The sequence below is a fragment of the Oncorhynchus keta genome, chromosome 32 (assembly GCF_023373465.1).
Source record: "Oncorhynchus keta strain PuntledgeMale-10-30-2019 chromosome 32, Oket_V2, whole genome shotgun sequence".
In the NCBI taxonomy this organism is placed as follows: Eukaryota; Metazoa; Chordata; class Actinopteri; order Salmoniformes; family Salmonidae; genus Oncorhynchus; species Oncorhynchus keta.
In genome coordinates this window covers 13,049,711-13,075,900 of record NC_068452.1, presented here as the reverse complement: position 1 = coordinate 13,075,900, position 26,190 = coordinate 13,049,711, and the positions used below count along the sequence as shown (strand labels likewise).

At 43.1% G+C, this 26,190-nt stretch overlaps 1 protein-coding gene across 2 annotated transcripts in view; it reads right to left on the bottom strand.

The window, feature by feature from the left end:
* Positions 1-652: 652 nt before the first annotated feature.
* The window catches only part of LOC118365129 (zinc finger protein 501-like), a 309,516-nt gene continuing 283,978 nt past the window's right edge, over positions 653-26,190 (bottom strand). Inside the window, exons 1-2 of one of the 2 annotated variants that reach the window (XM_035747031.2) lie at positions 18,786-19,329; positions 653-3,133 (exon numbers count right to left, since the gene is read on the bottom strand). In XM_035747031.2, coding sequence (XP_035602924.2) covers positions 2,679-3,133; positions 18,786-19,059 — 729 coding nt within the window. In that variant the 5' untranslated portion in view covers positions 19,060-19,329 and the 3' untranslated portion in view covers positions 653-2,678. Of the gene's footprint in view, positions 3,134-18,785; positions 19,330-26,190 lie in introns of those variants that run through there. The other variant, XM_052490225.1, reaches the window with a different exon arrangement.

Sequence of the window (26,190 nt, the reverse complement as noted above, 5' to 3'; positions counted from 1 at the left end):
TTGATTATTGGCCGTTGGGCATAGTCTTTTCAATTTTGCTAGGTGGGATAGCCCCAATGTCAACACACAGTTTTAATGTGTGCAAATCAATAACCAATATACAGAAACACTTTGTAATATATTGAAAACCTAAACATAAAATGTGCAATATACACAAACATCTGCCACAATAATCATATTACTTGTATTATTTAAAACAAGCACCTTATAAAAATGAACAAACAGCAATAAATCACTGATATCGATTAGGGGGGAAATCAGGTTGTACGTGCTGTTGAAACTAACACAACTAAAAAAAAACACATGGAAATGGGAGATATATTTTCCCTCACTGGTTAGAGGATAACCTGCAGAAGACAGTCAGCTACATTTTGGAGTGATGCATTTACATTTAGGGGTCACTAAACAAAGGAACGCCTCACTTATTTGTCATCACTCATTGATATCACGTTGAAATCAATTGTGCGAGAGGAGGGAGTTGAGGTTGCACGTCCTGTTAAAACTAACAGCTCAAAAGCCACACGGAATCTGGGAATAATGTAAACATCACTGGGTAGAGGACAACAACGTGGTAAACAGCTAGCTACATTTTGAAGTGTTGCATTTTGATTCAAGTGGGTCACCAATGTGGTAAGTGTAACAACTCAAAACAACACAACTTTCAATTCATAGCCTGGATTTTTCCCCTGAGGCTAATATCCATATCATGTTGAAATCAATTGATAAAGGGGCAAACATTTAGGCTTCTACATTGTGACATTATTAAAATACTCCTAGTACATTGTTAAAACATTTTACATTGTGACATTAATTAATTGATATCATGAAACAACTCCTTCATGTATGTACTTTCTGATATTTGATCTGAGATCTTTTATCAGATTATCTCTGGTCATAGTTAAGAGATTTCTCTCCTGTGTGTGTTCTCTGGTGTGATATCAGGTTGCTTAGCAGAGTAAATCTCTGTTTGACTGAGTAAAACTCTTCCCACATTGATCACAGCTATAGGATTTATCTCCTGTGTGTGATATCAGGTTGCTTAGCAGAGTAAAACTCTTCCCACACTGAGTACAGCTAAAATATTTCTCTCCTGTGTGTGTTTGTTCTCTGGTGTAGATTCAGATTTCTAAATGCAGTAAAACTCTTCCCACATTCATCACAGCTATATGGTGTCTCTCCTGTGTGTGTTCGGTCATGACTGTCCTGATCAGGTCAGGTTACAGGAGACCACAACCCTACAGATAATCTCTCACCCCCAACAGAGGAGGAGAGATCTAGGGGTCTGAAGATGTGGGGGTTTTATGACCCCTACGCCCATGGTAAATCTTAGGCCACAGACAACCTTCCTTTCACTATGGAGAATCAGCCTCAGAACATTAAACATGCAATAAAGGGACTTTGGAACAATGGTTTCCGTCAGCCACAACGGTGGTCATGACGATTGATGGAATATGAAAATGTATGTCATTTTTGTCTGGTTATTAAAGCTTAAAGGACAATGTCTTTACGGAAACATTGTAACTTTAAGAGTTTTCCTAGGATACACTTGATGTTTATTCATTGGACGTTGTGTGGAAAATGTCCAAATCAAAGAGAATGTTTTGGTAAAGTTGAAATCTGAAGTTAGTTGTCTAAAATTGGATTTGAGTAAAATCTAGACCTTGCCTCGGAACTTGGTACGCCCAGAGAATTGCCCTGAAGGCAGTTACGCCCACTTCTGACCCGAGGGTATAAGACCTGTGAGTCAGAATGAACAGATCAGACTAAGTGACCCAAGCTGCAGCCTTGGTCTAAGAAGTAAACGAACCCAAAACTCAACCCAAGGTTGAAGACAAAGAAATCTTTTTCTGCCCATGCTACTGATGAGAAGCTGTGTCTCAGCGGGTGAATTCAAGCCGGACCACCTAACCTCCACTCTCCATCAAATCGTGGTATCTACACTGTTTCATTCCTACGCTGTGAGCCCTGAGCTACAGATCTGTCTGTCCTCAGAAGACTCCTCCCAGAGCAAGGGCGAGGAATCAGATGGACACTGACATTGTGAGGACGACCAGAGAGTTGCGCCGGAGAAGTGCGTCATTGAGAAGCCAAAGCGACCCACGCGGAGCTTCCCATCTGAGACCTCCCACACGTAATTACATCATTATATTCTGACCCATAAGAGCGGCAGTTTGGGGCAAGGCTAGGGTTAAAATAAGCATCGCTGACAAATGCATCCAAATGTATATTTCTATCGTGTGCTTTCACTTTTTCTCTCTCTTTTAAATCCCAATTTTGGGTAACACGCGCCATTGTGTGTTGACCCATAATATTAAGTTCTAATCAATAGCCTAGACTGTGTTTTTGGTGTATGTGTATCTTGTATCATCATTTTAGCTTTCTAGTAAATAAATACTCAACTAAGATTGGTGTGGTACGAACTCATTGGTGGGACTCGGTTTTGTGCAGATTGACGGATTATGCGATGTTCAGAATGAGATTGTAAAGGAAACTTGATTAATTAGCGAAGGTTCTAAAATCGGTATTCTGATATTCTTTGAGTTAATTTGGGAAATAGAAACTCAATAAAACTAATTTTCCCATGGTGCCCCAGGTTAATGAGTTAATAATTGCTTGATTCATTTCATCACGCAATTAGAAACATTTAATAATTCGATGAGCAACAGCCGTCACATGAACTAATACAACGTCACGACAGTTCTCTGGTGTGATATCAGGATGCTTAGCTGAGTAAAACTCTTCCCACATTGCGTACAGCTATAAGGTTTCTCGCCTATGTGTGTTCTCTGGTGTGATATCAGGCTGCTTAGCTGAGTAAAACTCTTCCCACATTGATCACAGCTATATGATTTCTCTCCTGTGTGTGTCCTCTGGTGTATCTTCAGACGGCGATATTTAACAAAACTCTTCCCACATTGATCACAGCCATAAGATTTCTCTCCTGTGTGGATTCTCTGATGAATTTGAATGCCTGATGAGGAGGTGAATCTCTCCCCACAGTCAGAGCAGCAGTGAGTTCTCTTCCCTGTGGATCTCTGCAGGTGTTCTGATCTGGAGAGACTCTCCTCTGCCTCGTCAGCATCATGATGTTGTTGAGGCTCCCCAGAGGACCCACGGTAGTCCCGTCTCTCTCCTGTGTGAACAACAAAGTCAGACAGATGGTTAAAGGCCCACAACAGCTGAATCCACAGTAAAAGTTGATGTCAACAGCGTAGCCATGATGTTGTGCAACAATTAACGTCTAATGAATGTTACAATTATTTGACAATTGTCTTAAAATGAGCAGCAACAATAGTCATATTTAGTCTTGTTTTCACATTATTAGTAACATCGATGATTGCAGGCTAGAAATAAGTTAAAGTTCTTTAAACCCTAAGCAATGTGCCAGACGACTTTTGGTCTCCAATATAGGCCACTTACTGTGTTTGCTAAAATTGCGGCACGAGGGGAAAGCACACACAATTTGGCTGCAGAAACTTCTCCCTGCTAATGAGGAAACCACTAGTTATGGATGTAGTATATCTGGTAATGAGGAAATCGCTAGTTGTGGATGTAGTATATCTGGTTGTAGAAACTCCTCCCTGCTCACAAGGAAACCACAAGTTATGGATGTAGCCTTGAGCAAAAATGGTGAGCAAAGATTTGAGTTTTTCACAATGTATTCTGAATATTACAGCACACTATCAGCGCAAGATCAGGAGTGCTACTCAAGGAAACTCACATTAAGCTCTATGTCTATTCACTAATTCACCACCGTGGGGGAAAACTCAGTGGAATTCTCATAGGCTGACAGCAAAAATAGCCTCCATTTCCAGGTTGCTTATGAGTGTATTTCACACTACTGTTAGATTATAATTGTAAGGCTCGTTTGAATCTCCAACTTAACTTTGTGTTATTGCCGCAAATCAACTGCTTTATACTTCAACCAGTAAAATGCTCTTTGGCTTTGCCATGAGACTGACAATGAGGGTTTGTACACTAACTAGGACCCATAACAATAACATAGACCTACTGTAGGACCCATAACACTAAGTGTTTAACAAATTGGCCCATAATTTCCCAAAATAATAACATAGACCTACTGTAGGACCCATAACTTCACCTAACAATAATATAGACATAGGACTATAAATCATTTCATATTTCAGGTGAAACATGGAAACTAAAATGTCTTTCATGACATTTCATAACCTGATCACCAGATAATTTTGTGAATAATCCCACTAGGCTACTCTGTAATGTGTTGTCATTATAAATGTCCTGAATAAAGGAAAATAGCTGTGTGTTGTACAATAGCCTATCCATCAAGGAACAGTTCACTACGCATTATGAGCAAAGTATATCTGTGTGCAAACAGACTAACAAGACCCGACTGTAAATCAAGCAGACAATAACACATTATAAACATCAATTTGTTTGGGATGATGGATCCAACATGGAGCACAGCATAACTGTCTTTACCAGAGTAATGAATGAAGAAGCACTTTGGTTGTTGTTGCAAGTCTTGATGTTTGTCAATTGACTGTATTTCAGAAAATGATTTCCTGGATCAGCTGATGATAGTTGGAACGTTTGACTGTAACTAAACAGCTACCGTATTAAGAATTGTGTAATCATTGAAGAACCATTTTACTGACAGTATCGATTTAGGTGTCAATAAAGTTAAGGTGACTCCGATCCATTGGATTTAGCAAACTCTGAAATGATTTAGGATTTCTGTGCCCATGAAACCTGTTTTCCCAGGGTAACATAAGGAGACACTAAATGTTAAGTAGTTAGAGAGCATTTCAGAGATCTGAATACAAAAACCTGTCCCACAGCAAGATCCAGTATTTAAGTTTAAGTTCATCATATGACAAGCATAAACGTTATGACTATAACTACTGTTCCCTGAAGGAGGGAAACTAGGTACAACATACTATTAAATCCGCACCTCGTTTGAAGCCTGGCCTTCCACAGGTGATGAGCGTGAGGCTCAGATTTATTCCTTCAATTTCATACCGCTCTTCACTGACCCAGAAAAGGGCGGGGGCAAACAGGTGTTGTACCTCACGTCCCTCCTTCAAGGAACAGTAAGTAGAGTCATAAAGTTACACTCCCTTACAGTCGGTCAACTTCGGTACAACATACTATGGGGAAATACAATCATTCCCCATGCCGACCCAAACGGATACTAAATTAAACAGCCCATGGCAGACCACCCAGGCCTGACCCCGCAAGATGTGTCAGTTATGTTAATTTATTAATTGTCTTTTGTTTGAAACACTCCTGTCAATGTTGAGTAAGGACGCACGCCTGATTACCCATATAGAAGTAAGATAAGTCTACCTGACCTAGGCCTATAAATGTGCCCATTTGGGGATGTCTGATAGTACTTGTCATTGTTTTAACGCTGCACCACTAATGAGTTGTGGAGCTTCTGTGGGATTCTGTATTTTACATTATAGCCATTAACATATATATGATTAAATATTATCTGATGTTGGTTGTGTGAGATATCTGCATTTGTGCACTGGAACATCATTATGAGATTAAACAACTGCTTGCTACTTGCCTGTTTGTGTGTGTGACAAGAACTGAGTAACATGGTGTGACCTGCATGTTGCAAAACTGTAGATAACAGCCCAGCAGATGCTTTGTCCTTGTGTTTGTATGTAACAATATTGAGCACATGGTGTGACTTGCTGTATCTTACAAAGTTGTGATAGGGAGGGGTGGTCATCACAAGGTTTAACTGAGATGGAAAAATACTGAACAACACAATAGCAGGAACTGAGCAACTGTTATAATTAGGGGGTGATACCAGAACAGTAGGAATCTATACATCGACGAAGGGAGGACTACCAGAAGCGCCAAGAGGTGGGGACCCGCCTGAGCGCTTGCGATAGGCTGAGCAAGTTTAAATCACGCCCAGCCTCTACTGTGATAGACATTGTTCCAACCCGTCTGTTAGCCTATCACAGTACAAGAACACTGTTTACATACATCTTGTCAGTTCTCTGTTCTGCCCTGCGTGGTATTACAGTGAGCCCGTATATACGAAAGTTGCATTTGCAATTTATTACTTAGCTAATAAAAAATACATAGTACATTTTTTGGGGGGAGGAATAGATCATGATTATTAGAAAGCAAATTACAGACTCCTCTTTAAATCTGCGTATTCCTTCAAAGCTCAGTTGTCCTGAGTCTGCACAACTCTGCCAGGACCTAGGATCAAGAGAGACGCTCAAGTGTTTTAGTACTATATCTCTTGACACAATGATGAAAATAATCATGGCCTCTAAACCTTCAAGCTGCATACTAGACCCTATTCCAACTAAACTGAAAGAGCTGCTTCCTGTGCTTGGCCCTCCTATGTTGAACATAATAAACGGCTCTCTATCCACCGAATGTGTACCAAACTCACTAAAAGTGGCAGTAATAAAGCCTCTCTTGAAAAAGCCAAACCTTGACCTAGAAAATATACAAATCTATCGGGCCTATATAGAATCTTCATTCCTCTCAAAAATGTTAGAAAAGGCTGTTGCGCAGCAACTCAATGCCTTCCTGAAGACAAACAATGTATACGAAATGCTTCAGTCTGGTTTTAGACCCCATCATAGCACTGAGACTGCACTTGTGAAGGTGGTAAATTACCTTTTAATGGCATCGGACCGAGGCTCTGCATCTGTCCTTGTGCTCCTAGACCTTAATGCTGGTTTTGATACCATCGATCACTACATTCTTTTGGAGAGATTGGAAACCCAAATTGGTCTACACGGACAAGTTCTGGCCTGGTTTAGATCTTATCTGTCGGAAAGATATCAGTTTGTCTCTGTGAATGGTTTGTCCTCTGACAAATCAACTGTAAATTTCGGTGTTCCTCAAGGTTCCGTTTTAGGACCACTATTGTTTTCACTATATATTTTACCTCTTGGGGATGTCATTCGAAAACATAATGTTAACTTTCACTGCAATGCGGATGACACACAGCTGTACATTTCAATGTAACATGGTGAAGCCCCAAAAGCCGGTTCCCCTCTTTCCACTGGGATTCTCTGCCTCTAACCCTATTACAGGGGCTGAGACACTGGCTTACTGGGGCTCTTTCATACCGTCCCTAGGAGGGGTGCGTCACTTGAGTGAGTTTAGTCACTGATGTGATCTTCCTGTCTGGGTTGGCGCCCCCCCTTGGGTTGTGCCGTGGCGGAGATCTTTGTGGGCTATACTCTGCCTCTTCTCAGGATGGTAAATTGGTGGTTGAAGATATCCCTCTAGTGGTGTGGGGGCTGTGCTTTGGCAAAGTGGGTGGGGTTATATCCTTCCTGTTTGGCCCTGTCCGGGGGTGTCCTCGGATGGAGCCACAGTGTCTCCTGACCCCTCCTGTCTCAGCCTCCAGTATTTATGCTGCAGTAGTTTATGTGTCGGGGGGCTAGGGTCAGTTTGTTACATCTGGAGTACTTCTCCTGTCCTTTTCGGTGTCCTGTGTGAATTTAAGTGTGCTCTCTCTAATTCTCTCTTTCTTTCTCTCTCTCGGAGGACCTGAACCCTAGGAACATGCCTCAGGACTACCTGACATGATGACTCCTTGCTTTCCCCAGTCCACCTGACCGTGCTGCTGCTCCAGTTTCAACTGTTCTGCCTTATTATTATTGGACCATGCTGGTCACTTATGAACATTTGGCCATGTTCTGTTATAATCTCCACCCGGCACAGCCAGAAGAGGACTGGCCACCCCACATAGCCTGGTTCCTCTCTAGGTTTCATCCTAGGTTTTGGCCTTTCAAGGGAGTTTTTCCTAGCCACCGTGCTTCTACACCTGCATTGCTTGCAGTTTGGGGTTTTAGTCTGGGTTTTTGTACAGCACTTTGAGATATCAGCTGATGTATGAAGGGCTATATAAATCTATTTGATTTGATTAGTATACAAATCAGTGACTCATTGTTATATTTATCCTGATACCAGATTCGAATTTATGCAACTCTAACAATTCTCAAAGTAATTTTTCTTCACATCAAATAGCAAGTAAACAAAGTCTAATCAAAATCAATTGCGAATGACAATAGTTCCTCAAAGTATTTTCGTAAAATATTTCCAGCTCATGGTCCTTCGATAACCACTTGGCATGAAAGGGAAAAAATGTAATGCTCTGATCCAGTGAAAATGTCATAAAATACCGGATTACTTCTTATTCTTTGCACAAATAGCCGACAGTTGTGTCTGTCCCAAACTCACTGGCATGGGAAATTCTGAGGGCCCAGACAGGCCATGTGCAGCAAATGTGATTTATAGGATATTTTCTACCTGCAGGCTGCAAAATATTTATTTGTTGGCCCTATGTAGGCTATTTTTACATAGTTGGCAATGGCAATAAAAGTTACTTTTAGATTTGTATCATTTTCATTTAGAGTTAGATATAATGTAGAATGTAGATTAATCACAGACAATGATTTTGAGATAAAGACTATTATAACTATTATTACTATTATAAATTAAATGAAACTGCTCCAGTAAAATGTGCCTATGAAAATCCTAACTGGCACGCAGGTTGGGTTGAAATGGTCAGATAAATTGGCACTCCAACTGGAAAAGTTTGCCAACCGCTGGTGTAGCCCGGAAACATCAGTAGCATAAAAAATAATTTCTCTCCTTCTGGTTAGGTTATCTTGATCTCTGGCTCCCTTGAGTCATTTGTGTGTTTTAATTATTTGATCAAACAGCGTGCTTAAAGCGTCAGACCTAGAGGTCGACCGATTATGGTTTTTCAACGCCGATACCGATACGATTATTGGTAGATAATTTGATTTAAATAATGCAACACATCGACAACAACCACACTCGAAGCAGCGTTACCCATCGCTCCACAAAAGCCGCGGCCCTAGCAGAGCAAGAGGAACAACTACTCCAAGTCTCAGAGCGAGTGACGTTTGAAACGCTATTAGCGCGCATCCCGCTAACTAGCTAGCCATTTCACATCGGTTACATTAGGCTGATAGGCTTGAAGTCATAAACAGCGCTGTGCTTGTGAAGAGCTGCTGGCAAAACGCACGAAAGTGCTGTTTGAATGAATGCTTACGAGCCTGCTGCTGCCTACCATCGCTCAGTCAGACTGCTCTATCAAATATCAAATCATAGACTTATTTATAACATAACACACAGAAATACGAGCCTTTGGCCATTAATATGGTCGAATCGGGAAACTATAATTTCAAAAACAAAACGTTTATTATTTCAGTGAAATAAGGAACCGTTCGGTATTTTATACAACGGATGGCATCCCTAAGTTAAATATTCTTGTGACATTGTACAACCTTCAATGTTTTTTATTTCACCTTTATTTAACCAGGTAGGCAAGTTGAGAACAAGTTCTCATTTACAATTGCGACCTGGCCAAGATAAAGCAAAGCAGTTCGACACATACAACGACACAGAGTTACACATGGAGTAAAACAAACATACAGTCAATAATACAGTAGAAAAATAAGTCTATATACAATTTGAGCAAATGAGGTGAGATAAAGGCAGGTAAAGGGGGAGGTAAAGGCAAAAAAAAAGGCCATTGTGGCGAAGTAAATACAATATAGCAAGTAAAACACTGGAATGGTAGATTTGCAGTGGAAGAATGTGCAAGGTAGAGATATAAATCAGGAGGGGATAGGTAGTTATTTGGGCTAAATTATAGATGGGCTATGTGCAGGTGCAGTAATCTGTGAGCGGCTCTGACAGCTAGTGCTTAAAGCTAGTGAGGGTGATAAGTGTTTCCAGTTTCAGAGATTTTTGTAGTTCGTTCCAGTCATTGGCAGCAGAGAACTGAAAGGAGAAGTGGCCAAAGGAAGAATTGGTTTTGGGGGTGACCAGTAAGATATACCCGCTGGAGCATGTGCTACAGGTGGGTGCTGCGATGGTGACCAGCAAGCTGAGATAAGGGGGGATTTTACCTAGCAGGGTCTTGTAGATTACCTGGAGCCAGTGGGTTTGGCGACGAGTATGAAGCGAGGGCCAGCCAACGAGAGCGTACAGGTCGCAGTGGTGGGTAGTATATGGGGCTTTGGTGACAAAACGGATGGCACTGTGAAAGACTACATTCAATTTATTGAGTAGGCTATTGGAGGCTATTTTGTAAATGACATCGCTGAAGTCGAGGATCGGTAGGATGGTCAGTTTTACAAGGGTATGTTTGGCAGCACGAGTGAAGGATGCTTTGTTGCGAAATAGGAAGCTTATTCTAGATGTAACTTTGGATTGGAGATGTTTGATGTGAGTCTGGAAGGAGAGTTTACAGTCTAACCAGACACCTAGGTATTTGTAGTTGTCCACATATTCTAAGTCAGAACCGTCCAGAGTAGTGATGTTGGACAGGCGGGCAGGTGCAGGCAGCGATCGGTTGAAGAGCATGCATTTAGTTGTATTTAAGAGCAATTGGAGGTCACTGAAGGAGAGTTGTATGGCATTTAATGTTATGTCATAATTACGTAAAATTCTGGCAAATTAGTTCGCAATGAGTCAGGCTGCCCAAACTGTTGTATATACACAGACTCTGCATGCAATGAACGCAAAAGAAAGTGACAATTTCACCTGGTTAATATTGCCTGCTAACCTGGATTTCTTTTAGCTAAATATGCAGGTTTAAAAATATATACTTCTGTGTATTGAGTTTAAGGCATTGGTGTTTATGGTTAGGTACAGTTGTGCAACGATTGTGCTTTTTTCGCAAATGCGCTTTTGTTTACATTTACATTACATTTAAGTCATTTAGCAGACGCTCTTATCCAGAGCGACTTACAAATTGGTGCATACACCTTATGACAACCAGTGGAACAGCCACTTGCATCTAAATCTTGTTGGGGGGAGAAGGGGGGTGAGAAGGATTACTTACCCTTACTTACCCTATCCTAGGTATTCCTTGAAGAGGTGGGGTTTCAGGTGTCTCCGGAAGGTGGTGATTGACTCCGCTGTCCTGGCGTCGTGAGGGAGTTTGTTCCACCATTGGGGGCCAGAGCAGCGAACAGTTTTGACTGGGCTGAGCGGGAACTGTACTTCCTCAGTGGTAGGGAGGCGAGCAGGCCAGAGGTGGATGAACGCAGTGCCCTTGTTTGGGTGTAGGGCCTGATCAGAGCCTGGAGGTACTGAGGTGCCGTTCCCCTCACAGCTCCGTAGGCGAGCACCATGGTCTTGTAGCGGATGCGAGCTTCAACTGGAAGCCAGTGGAGAGAGCGGAGGAGCGGGGTGACGTGGAGAGAACTTGGGAAGGTTGAACACCAGACGGGCTGCGGCGTTCTGGATGAGTTGTAGGGGTTTAATGGCACAGGCAGGGAGCCCAGCCAACAGCGAGTTGCAGTAATCAAGACGGGAGATGACAAGTGCCTGGATTAGGACCTGCGCCGCTTCCTGTGTGAGGCAGGGTCGTACTCTGCGGATGTTGTAGAGCATGAACCTACAGGAACGGGACACCGCCTTGATGTTAGTTGAGAACGTCAGGGTGTTGTCCAGGATCACGCCAAGGTTCTTAGCGCTCTGGGAGGAGGACACAATGGAGTTGTCAACCGTGATGGCGAGATCATGGAACGGGCAGTCCTTCCCCGGGAGGAAGAGGAGCTCCGTCTTGCTGAGGTTCAGCTTGAGGTGGTGATCCGTCATCCACACTGATATGTCTGCCAGACATGCAGAGATGCGATTCGCCACCTGGTCATCAGAAGGGGGAAAGGAGAAGATTAATTGTGTGTCGTCTGCATAGCAATGATAGGAGAGACCATGTGAGGTTATGACAGAGCCAAGTGACTTGGTGTATAGCGAGAATAAGAGAGGGCCTAGAACAGAGCCCTGGGGGACACCAGTGGTGAGAGCGCGTGGTGAGGAGACAGATTCTCGCCACGCCACCTGGTAGGAGCGACCTGTCAGGTAGGACGCAATCCAAGCGTGGGCCGCGCCGGAGATGCCCAACTCGGAGAGGGTGGAGAGGAGGATCTGATGGTTCACAGTATCGAAGGCAGCCGATAGGTCTAGAAGGATGAGAGCAGAGGAGAGAGAGTTAGCTTTAGCAGTGCGGAGCGCCTCCGTGATACAGAGAAGAGCAGTCTCAGTTGAATGACTAGTCTTGAAACCTGACTGATTTGGATCAAGAAGGTCATTCTGAGAGAGATAGCGGTAGAGCTGGCCAAGGACGGCACGCTCAAGAGTTTTGGAGAGAAAAGAGAGAAGGGATACTGGTCTGTAGTTGTTGACATCGGAGGGATCGAGTGTAGGTTTTTTCAGAAGGGGTGCAACTCTCGCTCTCTTGAAGACGGGAGGGACGTAGCCAGCGGTCAGGGATGAGTTGATGAGCGAGGTAAGGTAAGGGAGAAGGTCTCCGGAAATGGTCTGGAGAAGAGAGGAGGGGATAGGGTCAAGCGGGCAGGTTGTTGGGCGGCCGGCCGTCACAAGACGCGAGATTTCATCTGAGAGAGAGGGGAGAAAGAGGTCAGAGCATAGGGTAGGGCAGTGTGAGCAGAACCAGCGGTGTCGTTTGACTTAGCAAACGAGGATCGGATGTCATCGACCTTCTTTTCAAAATGGTTGACGAAGTCATCTGCAGAGAGGGAGGAGGGAGGGGGGAGGATTCAGGAGGGAGGAGAAGGTGGCAAAGAGCTTCCTAGGGTTAGAGGCAGATGCTTGGAATTTAGAATGGTAGAAAGTGGCTTTAGCAGCAGAGACAGAGGAGGAAAATGTAGAGAGGAGGGAGTGAAAGGATGCCAGGTCCGCAGGGAGGCGAGTTTTCCTCCATTTCCGCTCGGCTGCCCGGAGCCCTGTTCTGTGAGCTCGCAATGAGTCGTCGAGCCACGGAGCGGGAGGGGAGGACCGAGCCGGCCTGGAGGATAGGGGACATAGGGAGTCAAAGGATGCAGTAAGGGAGGAGAGGAGGGTTGAGGAGGCAGAATCAGGAGATAGGTTGGAGAAAGTTTGAGCAGAGGGAAGAGAAGATAGGATGGAAGAGGAGAGAGTAGCGGGGGAGAGAGAGCGAAGATTGGGACGGCGCGATACCATCCGAGTAGGGGCAGTGTGGGAAGTGTTGGATGAGAGCGAGAGGGAAAAGGATACAAGGTAGTGGTCGGAGACTTGGAGGGGAGTTGCAATGAGGTTAGTGGAAGAACAGCATCTAGTAAAGATGAGGTCAAGCGTATTGCCTGCCTTGTGAGTAGGGGGGAGGGTGAGAGGGTGAGGTCAAAAGAGGAGAGGGTGGAAAGAAGGAGGCAGAGAGGAATGAGTCAAAGGTAGACGTGGGGAGGTTAAAGTCGCCCAGAACTGTGAGAGGTGAGCCGTCCTCAGGAAAGGAGCTTATCAAGGCATCAAGCTCATTGATGAACTCTCCGAGGAACCTGGAGGGCGATAAATGATAAGGATGTTAAGCTTGAAAGGGCTGGTAACTGTGACAGCATGGAATTCAAAGGAGGCAATAGACAGATGGGTAAGGGGAGAAAGAGAGAAAGACCACTTGGGAGAGATGAGGATCCCGGTGCCACCACTCCGCTGACCAGAAGCTCTCGGGGTGTGCGAGAACACGTGGGCGGACGAGGAGAGAGCAGTAGGAGTAGCAGTGTTATCTGTGGTGATCCATGTTTCCGTCAGTGCCAAGAAGTCAAGGGACTGGAGGGAGGCATAGGCTGAGATGAACTCTGCCTTGTTGGCCGCAGATTGGCAGTTCCAGAGGCTACCAGAGACCTGGAACTCCACGTGGGTCGTACGCGCTGGGACCACCAGGTTAGGGTGGTCGCGGCCACGCGGTGTGGAGCGTTTGTATGGTCTGTGCAGAGAGGAGAGAACAGGGATAGACAGACACATAGTTGACAGGCTACAGAAAAGGCTACGCTAATGCAAGGAAATTGGAATGACAAGCGGACTACACGTCTCGAATGTTCAGAAAGTTAAGCTTACGTAGCAAGAATCTTATTGACTAAAATGATTAAAATGATACAGTACTGCTAAAGTAGGCTAGCTGGCAGTAGCTGCGTTGTTGACACTACACTAATCAAGTCGTTCCGTTGAGTGTAATAATTCTACAGTGCTGCTATTCGGGGGCTAGCTGGCTAGCTAGCAGTGTTGTTTACGTTACGTTGAGTTAAAAGAACGACAATAGCTGGCTAGCTAACCTAGGGAATCGGTCTAGACTACACAATTATCTTTGAAACAAAGACGGCTATGCAGCTAGCCACGATCAAACAAATCAAACCGCTGCACTGCAATGAAACGAAAATGTGAAACCACCTGACCGGGTTGTTGAATTCAAAACAGCAGACGTTGGCTAGCTGTTAGCAGTTAGCTGTTGGCTAGCTAGCAGAGTCTCCTACGTTAAGGACGACAAATAGCTGGCTAGCGAACCTCAGTGAATTAAGATAATCACTCCAAGGCTACACACACTAAACTACACAATTATCTTGGAAACAAAGACAGCTATGTAGCTAGTTAACATCCCCCAGCATTGCATCGATTATATGCAACGTAGGACATGCTAGATAAACTAGTAATATCATCAACCATGTGTAGTTAACTAGTGATTATGATTGATTGATTGTTTTTTATAAGTTAAGTTTTAATGCTAGCTAGCAACTTACCTTGGCTTCTACTGCATTCGCGTAACAGGCAGGCTCCTCGTGGAGTGCAATGAGAGGCAGGTGGTTAGAGTGTTGGACTAGTTAACCGTAAGGTTGCAAGATTGAATCCCAGAGCTGACAAGGTAAAAATGTGTCGTTCTGCCCCTGAACAAGGCAGTTAACCCACCATTTCTAGGCCGTAATTGAAAATAAGAATGTGTTCTTAACTGACTTGCCTAGTTAAATAAAGGTGTATAAATTATTTTTTACAAAAATTAAAATCGGCAAAATCGGACTCCAAAAATAACGATTTCAGATTGTTATGAAAACATGAAATCGGCCCCGATTAATCGGTCGACATCTAGTCAGACCAGTTCAGTACATATAGTAGATGTTATTAAAACACGTGGGGTGTATCTATATAAGGACAAATACACATAGCATTTCAACCAATTGATTGGTAGAAAGAACAGACGACTCTTGATTGACCAACATTTATTTCAGGTGGGGACAGTAGTAGAACATGATTTTGGTGCTCCTGAGTGGCGCAGCGGTCTAAGACATTGCTTCTCTGTGCTTGAGGCGTCACTACAGACACCCTGGTTCGAGTCCAGGCTGTCACAACCGGCCGTGATTGGGAGTTAAATAAAGGTTACGGTTTTATTTCATTTTTAAAAATGAGTTCATTCAGAATGTTCAGACCCCTTGCCTTTTTACACATTTTGTTACGTTACAGATTTATTTTAAAATGGATTTAAACAAATAGAATCCTCATTCATCTACACAAAATAATAAAAAAGTGAAAACAAAGTGAAAACAGGTAAAGAAAAAAAGAAAAAAATACCTTATTTACATATGTATTCAGACGCTTTGCTATTAGACTCGAAATTGCTTTCAGGTGCATCCTGTTTCCATTAATCATCCTTGAGATGTATCTACAACTTGTTCGGAGTCCACCTGTAGTAAATTCAATTGATTGGCCTGTCTATATAAGGTCCCAGAGTTGAGAGTGCATGTCAGAGCAAAAAAACGCAATGAGGTCGAAGGATGGGTCTGTAGAGCTCCGAGACAGGATTGTGTCGAGGTACAGATCTGGGGAAGGGAACCAAAAAAAACACTACAGCATTGAAGGTCCCCAAGAACACAGTGGCCTCCATCATTCATAAATGAAATACTCTTCCTAAAGCTGGTCACCCGGACAAACTGAGCAATTGGGGGAGAAGGGCCCTGGTCAGGGAGGTGACCAAAAACCTGATGGTAACTCTGACAGAGCTCCAAAGTTCCTCTGTGGAGATGGGAGAACCTTCCAGAAGGACAACCATCTCTGCAGCACTCCACCAATCAGACCTTTATGGTAGCGTGGCCAGACGGAAACCACTCCTCAGTAAAAGGTACATGACAACCTGTTTGGAGTTTGACAAAAGGCACCATAAGACGCTAAGACCACGAGAAACAAGATTCTCTGGCTTGACAAAACCAAGATTGAACTCTTTGGCTTGAATGCCAAGTGTCACGTCTGGAGGAAACCTGGCACCATCCCTATGGTGAAGCATGGTGGTGGCAGCATCATGCTGTGGGGCCGTTTTTCAGCAGCAGGGACTGGGAGACTAGTCAGGATGGAGGGAAATATTAACAGAGCAAAGTGCAGAGAGATCCTTGATGAAAGACCATCTCCAGAGTGCTCAGGACCTTAAACTGGGGGCGAAGGTTCACCGTCCAACAGGACAATGACCTTAAGCACACAGCCAAGACAACGCAGGATTGTATTCAGTAGAAGTCTCTGAATGTCCTTGAGTGACATAGCCAGAGCCTGGACTTGAGCCAGATCTAACATCTCTGGAGAGACCTGAAAATAGCTGTGCAGTGATGTTCCCCATCCAAGTTGACAGAGCTAGAGAGGGTCTGCAGAGAAGGATGGGAAAAACTCCCCAAATGCAGGTGTGCCAAATAAATTAGCTAAATGAAAGGGTAAAAAAAGAATGTGATCAATTTTAGAATAAGGCTTTAACGTAACAAAATGTGGAAAAAGTCAAGGGGTCTGAATACTTTTAGAATGCAAAGTATACAGCAACACATCCCCCATAGGTAGATGTTAGGTAGATGTTATATCCCTGTATTGCTACTACTGTATCAAAGGAATTATCTCAGTGAGTTTCAGAGATGAACAGTACAGTGTATTCCAAATTCAACAGGCAGGCAAGTAAACAAAAACGTTTTCAAATAAAAACTATTCCAGAAAATGTCAAAGCGTATATAACGCCCGTCCAAGAGACTGCCGTGTTCATTATTTATACCTTTATTTAACTAGGCAAGTCAGTTAAGAACACATTCTTATTTCAATGACGGCCTAGGAACGGTGGGTTAACTGCCTTGTTCAGGGGCAGAACGACAGATTTTCACCTTGTCAGCCCCGGGGATCCAATCTTGCAACTGTACAGTTAACTAGTCCAACGCTCAAACCATTGCACTCCACGAGGAGCATGCTTGTTATGCGAATGCAGTAGAAGCCAAGGTAAATTGCTAGCTAGCATTAAACTTATCTTATAAAAAACAATCAATCATAATCACTAGTTATAACTACTAATCCAGTTTAGCAGGCAATATTAACCAGGTGAAAATGTGTCATTTCTCTTGCGTTCATTGCACGCAGAGTCAGGGTATATGCAACAGTTTGGGCTGCCTGGCTCATTGCAAACGAATTTGCCCGAATTTTACATAATTATGACATAACATTGTGCAAGGTTGTGCAATGTAACAAGAATATTTAGACTTAGGGATGCCACCCGTTAGATAAAATACCGAATGGTTCCGTATTTCACTGAAATAATAAACGTTTTGTTTTCGAAATTACAGTTTCCGGATTCGACCATATTAATGACCAAAGGATTGTATTTCTGTGTGTTATTATGTTATAATTAAGTCTGATTTGATAGAGCAGTCTGACTGAGCAGCAGCAGGCCCGTAATCATTCATTCAAACAGCACTTTTGTGTGTTTTGCCAGCAGCTCTCCGCAAGCACAGCGCTGTTTATGACTTCAAGTCTATCAGCCTAATGGCTGGTGTAACCAATATGAAATGGCTAGCTAGTTAGCTGGGTGTGCGCTAATACCGTTTCAAACGTCACTCGCTTTTAGATTTGGAGTAGTTATTCCCCTTACGCTGCAAGGGCCGCGGCTTTTGTGGAGTAATGGGTAACGCTGCTTTGAGTGTGGCTGTTGTCGATGTGTTCCTGGTTCGGGGCGAGGAGAGGGACGGAAGCTATACTGTTACACTGGCAATACTAAAGTGCCTATAAGACCATCCAATAGTCAAAGGTATATGAAATACAAATGATAGAGAGAAATAGTCCTATAAATACTATATTAACTACAACCTAAAACCTCTTACTTTGGAATATTGAAGTCTCATGTAAAAATAAACCACCAACTTTCATATGTTCTCATGTTCTGAGCAAGGAACTTAAACGTTAGCTTTTTTACATGGCACATATTTTACATGGCACATACATGGCACATATTGCCAAATATTACTTTCTTCCCCAACACTTTGTTTTTGCATTATTTAAACCAAATTGAACATGTTTCATTATTTATTTGAGGCTAAATTGATTTTGATGTATTATATTAAGTTAAAATAAGTGTTCATTCAGTATTGTTGTAATTGTCATTATTACAAATAAAAGAAATTGGCAGATTAATCGGTATCGGCTTTTTTGGTCCTCCAATAATTGGTATCGGCTTTTTTGGTCCTCCAATAATTGGTATCGGTATCGGCATTGAAAAATCATAAATCGGTCGACCTCTAATCAACATGATAGTTTTAACCATGTTTTGAGGATATAAAGTGTTTGTTCATACTTACTGACAAACATTGGAATAAAAAAGGCATCTATTTTGGGATATGATGGGGTATGACAGTTTAACTAAGCTCATGAGACATTTAGTGAATTCTTCATGAAACAATGGGTACATATCATTCATGTATAAAGTCCCAAAATGGACGTAACTGCTGATTGCCCCTTTAAGACTACATATTGGGCTAATCTAATAGGAGATATTGAGGACTACAGTATTTCAGGCATTGTCATTGGATGCATATGATCAATTGTTAACGTTTTGCTGATGGTCAACTCTTGATGTTCTACACGTTACAGTGTAGCTTCAGCCATTCCTACAGAACAACATCAAAGTGTAGAACCCCTTTACTGCATATTGGTTCAACGACTGCAGAGACGGTACTTACTGGTGTTAAACAGATATCCAACCTCCTCTTCTTCCTCCAATGTGACAGAAATCACCCCCTCCTCCTCTTTCTCCTCTTCTTTTACTATAACATCCTCCTCCTCTTTCACTCTGAACGGGTCTTCCTCTTCTTTCACTGAAACGGTAACAGCCTCACCCTCTAATTGTTTTTGTATTGTAACATCCTCCTCTTCCTCCTCCTCTTTCACCAGAGCTTCTTTCTCCGTCCAGCAGACCTCGTCTTCTTTATCAGGAGAGTAGCTTAGTGAATTCATGCTCGGGGATGTTAGCAAGCTAGCATCAGCGACTAGCCTAGTTCCAAGCTACCTTAGCAAATCAGTTAGCTGACAAACAACGTAAATATATAATTGAATGGACCAACAAGTACATACAACAGAAGTGTGTTTAATACACAGCGACTAATATACACCAAAACAGTGTAAAGAGCGTGAATGTTGTAGCTATGTTTGCTAGAAAGCTACCGAGGTGTCTGACAAGCTGCTGTTGAGCGTCCCGTCCACTAAATTATTCGTCACACTGGCAGCGTCGCCTGAACCTAAAAGACGCACATCTCCATCTGCTGACTGGAGTGGGCAACGCAGTTGAGGAAAAAAAGTACATTTTTCATTGATTTCATAAAAGTGTAATATTATATTAAGTCGTTCAAAGAGAAGCATGTGCTGATTGATTCGTGCTTAATGAGTGATAATTTAAAACAAACTGTACACCCACTACATATTTACATTGAACCATACTGTTTCAGTATGATATGTTGGATAAAGGAATAAAGACAGACACCAATGTCAGGTTCAATAGCCTTGTTTGTGCATTGTACAAATCCCTACACCTGGAGTCCGGGGAACAGTCCGGCTAGTCGATTACCTATCAACTAGACTCCGTAACACATACTTCTAACATGGATAATTTTGACCCCAGAGGCATATCTTTTATCATAGCCAAAATGTGGTTTATTCAATTCTTCCAAATGTTCATGACTTTGTCAATCAACTTGTTCTTAATAAATCTAAATCATGGTTTAATGTTTCTGTATTAAAATGGACGTTTAACAAATTCAAATCCTTTGGAGTCATTTTGACCCCAGCCAAAAGCACCTTTGATAAATATGACTTTTATTTCAAATCAAAACCGAATCACATTTTATTGGTCACATACATGTGTTTAGCAGATATTATTGTGGGTGTAGTGAAATGCTTGTGTTTCTAGCTCTGACAGTGCAGTAATATCGAACAAGTAATTTCTAACAATTTCAAAACATTTACCCAAAACACACAAATCTAAGTATTTGAATCTAGGTTTCTCTGTAGACATGATCCATCCCACCAGAGGGTGGAGGGGCACCTATATCAGTGGTTTTGACCAGATTGACACCTGCAGACACACATTATAGTGCCTCCCATGAACTCTCCTAAATTTGGACCTTTCTATACCATGTATCACGTGACTGTGTACAAAACTGGTAATGGTAGAAAACTTTGCCAGCGGTAGAAATTTTCGCCAGAGGTAGAAAACTCTGCCAGCGGTATACAGTGCATTCGTTAAGTATTCAGACCCCTTCACTTTTTCCACATTTTGTTACGTTACAGCCTAAAATGTAATCATTTTACTTAATTATTAAGACCCTTTGCTATGAGACTCGAAATTGAGCTCAGATGCATCCTGATTCCATTGATCATCTTTGAGATGTTTCTACAACTTGATTGGAGTCCACTTGTGGCAAATTCAATTGATTAGACATTTATTTGGAAAGGCACACACATGTCTATATAAGGTCCCACAGTTTACAGTGCATGTCAGAGCAAAAACCAAGCCATGAGGTCATAGAGCTCTGAGACAGGATAGTGTCTGTAGCTCAGTTGGTAGAGCATGGCGCTTGTAACGCCAGGGTAGTGGGTTCGATCCCCGGGACCACCCATACGTAGAATGTATGCACACATGACTGTAAGTCGCTTTGGATAAAAGCGTCTGCTAAATGGCATATATTATATTATTATTATATTATAGTGTCAAGGCACAGATCTGGGGAAAGGTACCAAACAATATCTTCAGCAAGAACACAGTGGCCTCCATCATTCTTAAAAGGAAGAAGTTTGGAACCACCAAGACTCTTCCTAGAGCTGGCCGCCTGGCCAAACTGAGAAATCGGGGTTTGCGCCTCGGATACCAACACCACCCGCTGGTGGTGTGATCCCGAGACACAAAGGGGGGGAATAGTAGCCCAGACCCATGATGAGTCTTATCGATGCCGGTGGGGGGGGTCGAGACTACGGACAACACCGTACAAGGCCGCCAGAGCATAAATCAAATCTAGTTGTATACTCCCCTTTGAGAACAGCGAGGAGCAGACAGGCCCCTAGACGGGGATTATCTTAGAACACATCTAAGGTAGTACTGAGGTGTACCACACTGGTTATAAAGGAAGTCCAGTGGACTTGTCCACCTCCAAAACAAATGGCAACAATAATCATTCCTTGCCATGTGTAGTAGTCACTACAAGACAACTAGTAAAATGCTCTAATCATGTATTCCTGTAGGATAACATTTCAGAATAAATCGGTAGGATAACTGGACCCCTTGAGTACCAGTACCAATACCACAGTCCAGCAACACTCAGTAAGAGGATTAGTAACCTCACAAGTTAAATTGCTTTTGATAACAGCGACTGAGTCTGAGTCACTCAGAGTGCAACACGGGAAAGGGAATCTCCGTTGCACTCTTCCAATGGTTTCACACGCCACTAATAAATAGAACCCTCCATTCAGGAGAAAAGTTATTAGAAGTCAGGAACCACGATCACACCACGTACGACTGGTCTAATACTTAGAGTACTTCCGTCATGAGGTTAGCTCCTCCGTGGATAACATAGCTATGAAGTATACTTCTTCATACCTACCGACACTACAATAGTGGAAGACAGTGACTGGTAGTAAAAACCACTACAGACTCCCTCAACACTAATTTTGACTGACCTCCAGGCATTGACTTGAAAATTACCTGACTACGTCAGACTCATTCTGAACAAGTTGTAATCTATCAGAAGTCCATCGGTCATCCCTGTAGACTGCCCAAAACTAGTGCCTTACAGCTGTAGACTTATCATATGGTTATCAACTTAGGATAGTACCCTAAGCAACACCCCGCAAATTAGGAAAGCCCTAGATATGACATTAGACAATGCCATGATAGGGTCATTTTGCCAAGACCATGGACGTAGATAGAATACCGTCCAATTAGATGATTAAGGTGGCATAACTATATTTTGTTTTGTTTATGCTTTCATTCATTTTGTTTCATTTTCTTTGGCACATAGAAAGTGATAGAGCCATAAACAACTTCCACATACAACCATCAGTTAGTGCCACAACGCCGCTCATTTGGGAGGAAATGTAATGATATATTTCATGAGTGTGTGTGCGTGCATGTTAACATTACATTTACATTTACATTTAAGTCATTTAAGCTCTTATCCAGAGCGACTTACAAATTGGTGCATTCACCTTATGACATCCAGTGGAACAGCCACTTTACAATAGTGCATCTAAATCTTTTAAGGGGGGAGAAGGATTACTTTATCCTATCCTAGGTATTCCTTAAAGAGGTGGGGTTTCAGGTGTCTTCGGAAGGTGGTGATTGACTCCGCTGTCCTGGCGTTGTGAGGGAGTGTGTTCCACCATTGGGGAGCCAGAGCAGCGAACAGTTTTGACTGGGCTGAGCGGGAACTGTACTTCCTCAGTGGTAGGGAGGCGAGCAGGCCAGAGGTGGATGAACGCAGTGCCCTTGTTTGGGTGTAGGGCCTGATCAGAGCCTGGAGGTACTGAGGTGCCGTTCCCCTCACAGATCCGTAGGCAAGCACCATGGTCTTGTAGCGGATGCGAGCTTCAACTGGAAGCCAGTGGAGAGAGCGGAGGAGCGGGGTGACGTGAGAGAACTTGGGAAGGTTGAACACCAGACGGGCTGCGGCGTTCTGGATGAGTTGTAGGGGTTTAATGGCACAGGCAGGGAGCCCAGCCAACAGCGAGTTGCAGTAATCCAGACGGGAGATGACAAGTGCCTGGATTAGGACCTGCGCCGCTTCCTGTGTGAGGCAGGGTCGTACTCTGCGGATGTTGTAGAGCATGAACCTACAGGAACGGGCCACCGCCTTGATGTTAGTTGAGAACGACAGGGTGTTGTCCAGGATCACGCCAAGGTTCTTAGCGCTCTGGGGGAGGACACAATGGAGTTGTCAACCGTGATGGCGAGATCATGGAACGGGCAGTCCTTCCCCGGGAGGAAGAGCAGCTCCGTCTTGCCGAGGTTCAGCTTGAGGTGGTGATCCGTCATCCACACTGATATGTCTGCCAGACATGCAAAGATGCGATTCGCCACCTGGTCATCAGAGGGGGAAAGGAGAAGATTAATTGTGTGTCGTCTGCATAGCAATGATAGGAGAGACCATGTGAGGTTATGACAGAGCCAAGTGACTTGGTGTATAACGAGAATAGGAGAGGGCCTAGAACAGAGCCCTGGGGGACACCAGTGGTGAGAGCGCGTGGTGAGGAGACAGATTCTCGCCACGCCACCTGGTAGGAGCGACCTGTCAGGTAGGACGCAATCCAAGCGTGGGCCGCGCCGGAGATGCCCAACTCGGAGAGGGTGGAGAGGAGGATCTGATGGTTCACAGTATCGAAGGCAGCCGATAGGTCTAGAAGGATGAGAGCAGAGGAGAGAGAGTTAGCTTTAGCAGTGCGGAGCGCCTCCGTGATACAGAGAAGAGCAGTCTCAGTTGAATGACTAGTCTTGAAACCTGACTGATTTGGATCAAGAAGGTCATTCTGAGAGAGATAGCGGGAGAGCTGGCCAAGGACGGCACGTTCAAGAGTTTTGGAGAGAAAAGAAAGAAGGGATACTGGTCTGTAGTTGTTGACATCGGAGGGATCGAGTGTAGGTTTTTTCAGAAGGGGTGCAACTCTCGCTCTCTTGAAGACGGAAGGGACGTAGCCAGCGGTCAGGGATGAGTTGATGAGCGAGGTGAGGTAAGGGACAAGGTCTCCGGAAATGGTCTGGAGAAGAGAGGAGGGGATAGGGTCGAGCAGGCAGGTTGTTAACATCTACCTAAGTTACTGCCCAGATCTTCCAGTCTGGACGACCAGACGACGGATCCGGAACGGCGATCCCAATCCGGACATCCCCTGCCCAGCCATGGAGCGGACTTTTTCCTTTGCAGACACCCTACCCGGGTCGACCACACCAGAGGGGGGACTGCAACAACAACTGGACGTCTGCTGTTGTAGTGGACATTTCCTGTATTACCAAATCACAAGAGAGCAAACCACACACAAGTCAGAGTTATCATAAAGTCCATCTTTAATTATATGAGCTCCATCACAACCCTGTGACTCTCAGATCAATTCAGTGTCTATAAATGAATTATCTGAGAGTGCTTACACATTGCAACTGAGATCCTTTATAGCAAAGACACACACAGCCAGACTGCATTGGCTATAAATTATTGTTCAGCTTTGGTCTCCTAAACTATGTTCTTATCTCGCTCTTGGTACCACTCAGAACCAACACCATTATCTCACCCAATGGCATATATGAAATACACCCCCTCCTGGACAAGATCCCAGAGAGACAGTGACTGGCACACAGACATTGTGGAGCCAAGAGATAATTGGTTCCCCCTCAATCATCCCTTCACATGGTTTAAAAGATACGTTTACACATGACACATTCACAGATAAGACTAACCAGACCTCTCCCCTCTCTGGGCCCAAGTATCTTTTTCCCACATAAGCATGCAATAAAATGAATAAAACATCGAATTTATAAATGCTACCTGAAGAATTCTGATTCTGCCACGACATGCACCTCTCTAGGGAAATTGTCCCTTCTAAAGAATCAGAACATTAATTACATACTCAATATTTAAAATTTTTAAAAATCAAATCCCCTCAATGTCAAATACCTAAGCTTATGTGTAAGCTTTCTCCCTTCTGAAACTAAGTTTACAACCTTTATTCTACAAGACATGTTTAATAACACAGAATAATCCATTTGAGGAAAATAAAAACACAACATAGAAATGCTCCCTAAGTTACATGAGAACCAATATCTAAACACAGGCCTCCTCACAACATATAGGACAGACATACCTCTAAGTCCTCATGCTCAGAGATGTAGTCAGGGATAGAGAATAGGTCAGGGAAATCATTCATATTCCAAATCATAATTAACAACCCAACTATTTATGCAACCAAAATTTAGAATGACATTCCTCAGTGATTCAAATTGGTCTTATCACTCAAAGTAAAAACCCCAATGTAACACACATCAATATTAGCAGATTTTACATGCATTCAGTATAATTATCCCATAATTCTACTATTAACTTTTTTAAATCATGATTATAATACAGATCAGTATCTCAATGCCTTCTTAATCTAAATTACTATAATTTTTTACATGGTGTAGACCTCTACAATCAACCTGATAGCACAAAAGTATAAACACTTTTATTGGCACAGCTGACCAACCCCCCTCCCAGTCACTGATTCTTCTGGCGTCTCTTTCGTTCTTCTTCAGATAGCTTTACAGTTCAAAGTGGACGGCCCATGATAATGTCCCAATTTCAATGTCTCATCTTTACCATTCTTTACCATTCATGTCTTGTCCATTCGTCAACCAATATACCAGCATCATAAGAAAATGTTAGAACAGATCTCTCTCCATGATCACTCCAAGTGGACTCTCACAGTATGAGAGAAACATGAAAGAAAAGCAGTTGATAGCTTAGATCTAATACTGTACACCAATTTCTGGCTTTGGGTCCTTTCTCTCGGTAGAAGTGGTTCGGAAGGCCTTCTTCAACGCTTTTGTCACTCTTCTTCAGCCAGTTAGAGGGGGTTTTGAGGTACACACACTATTCGGTGCAATTATCTCTTCCATGCATTAAGATACCGCCTGATGTCACTTTTCATGATAACCTCGAAAGAACAGATCAGAACAACAGTTTAGTTCAGTTCATTAACTACATGATAAATTATTACTTTTACCAATTATTCTTAATACACATACCTAAGCATATTTCACAGAGAATATCAACACATTCTATTGAAACTATTCTTTCAAACTGGTTTATACTCCCCATCTCACTGTCAACTCCATCGTAGAGCCAAGGATCAAGAAGTTAGACCTATACCCCTCGGGAATAGAACAAAACAAACACAACAATACAATACACTCAACAATACAATACACTCCTTCACATATCACTCAAGTTGTATAACTTCAATTCAAAACCTCAAACTGAATCCTCCCCCATTTTTTACACACATCTCTCCGTATGAGAGTAATGTAAAAAACAAAACTGGAAAAAAAATATAAAACAAAATTTCAACTTAACC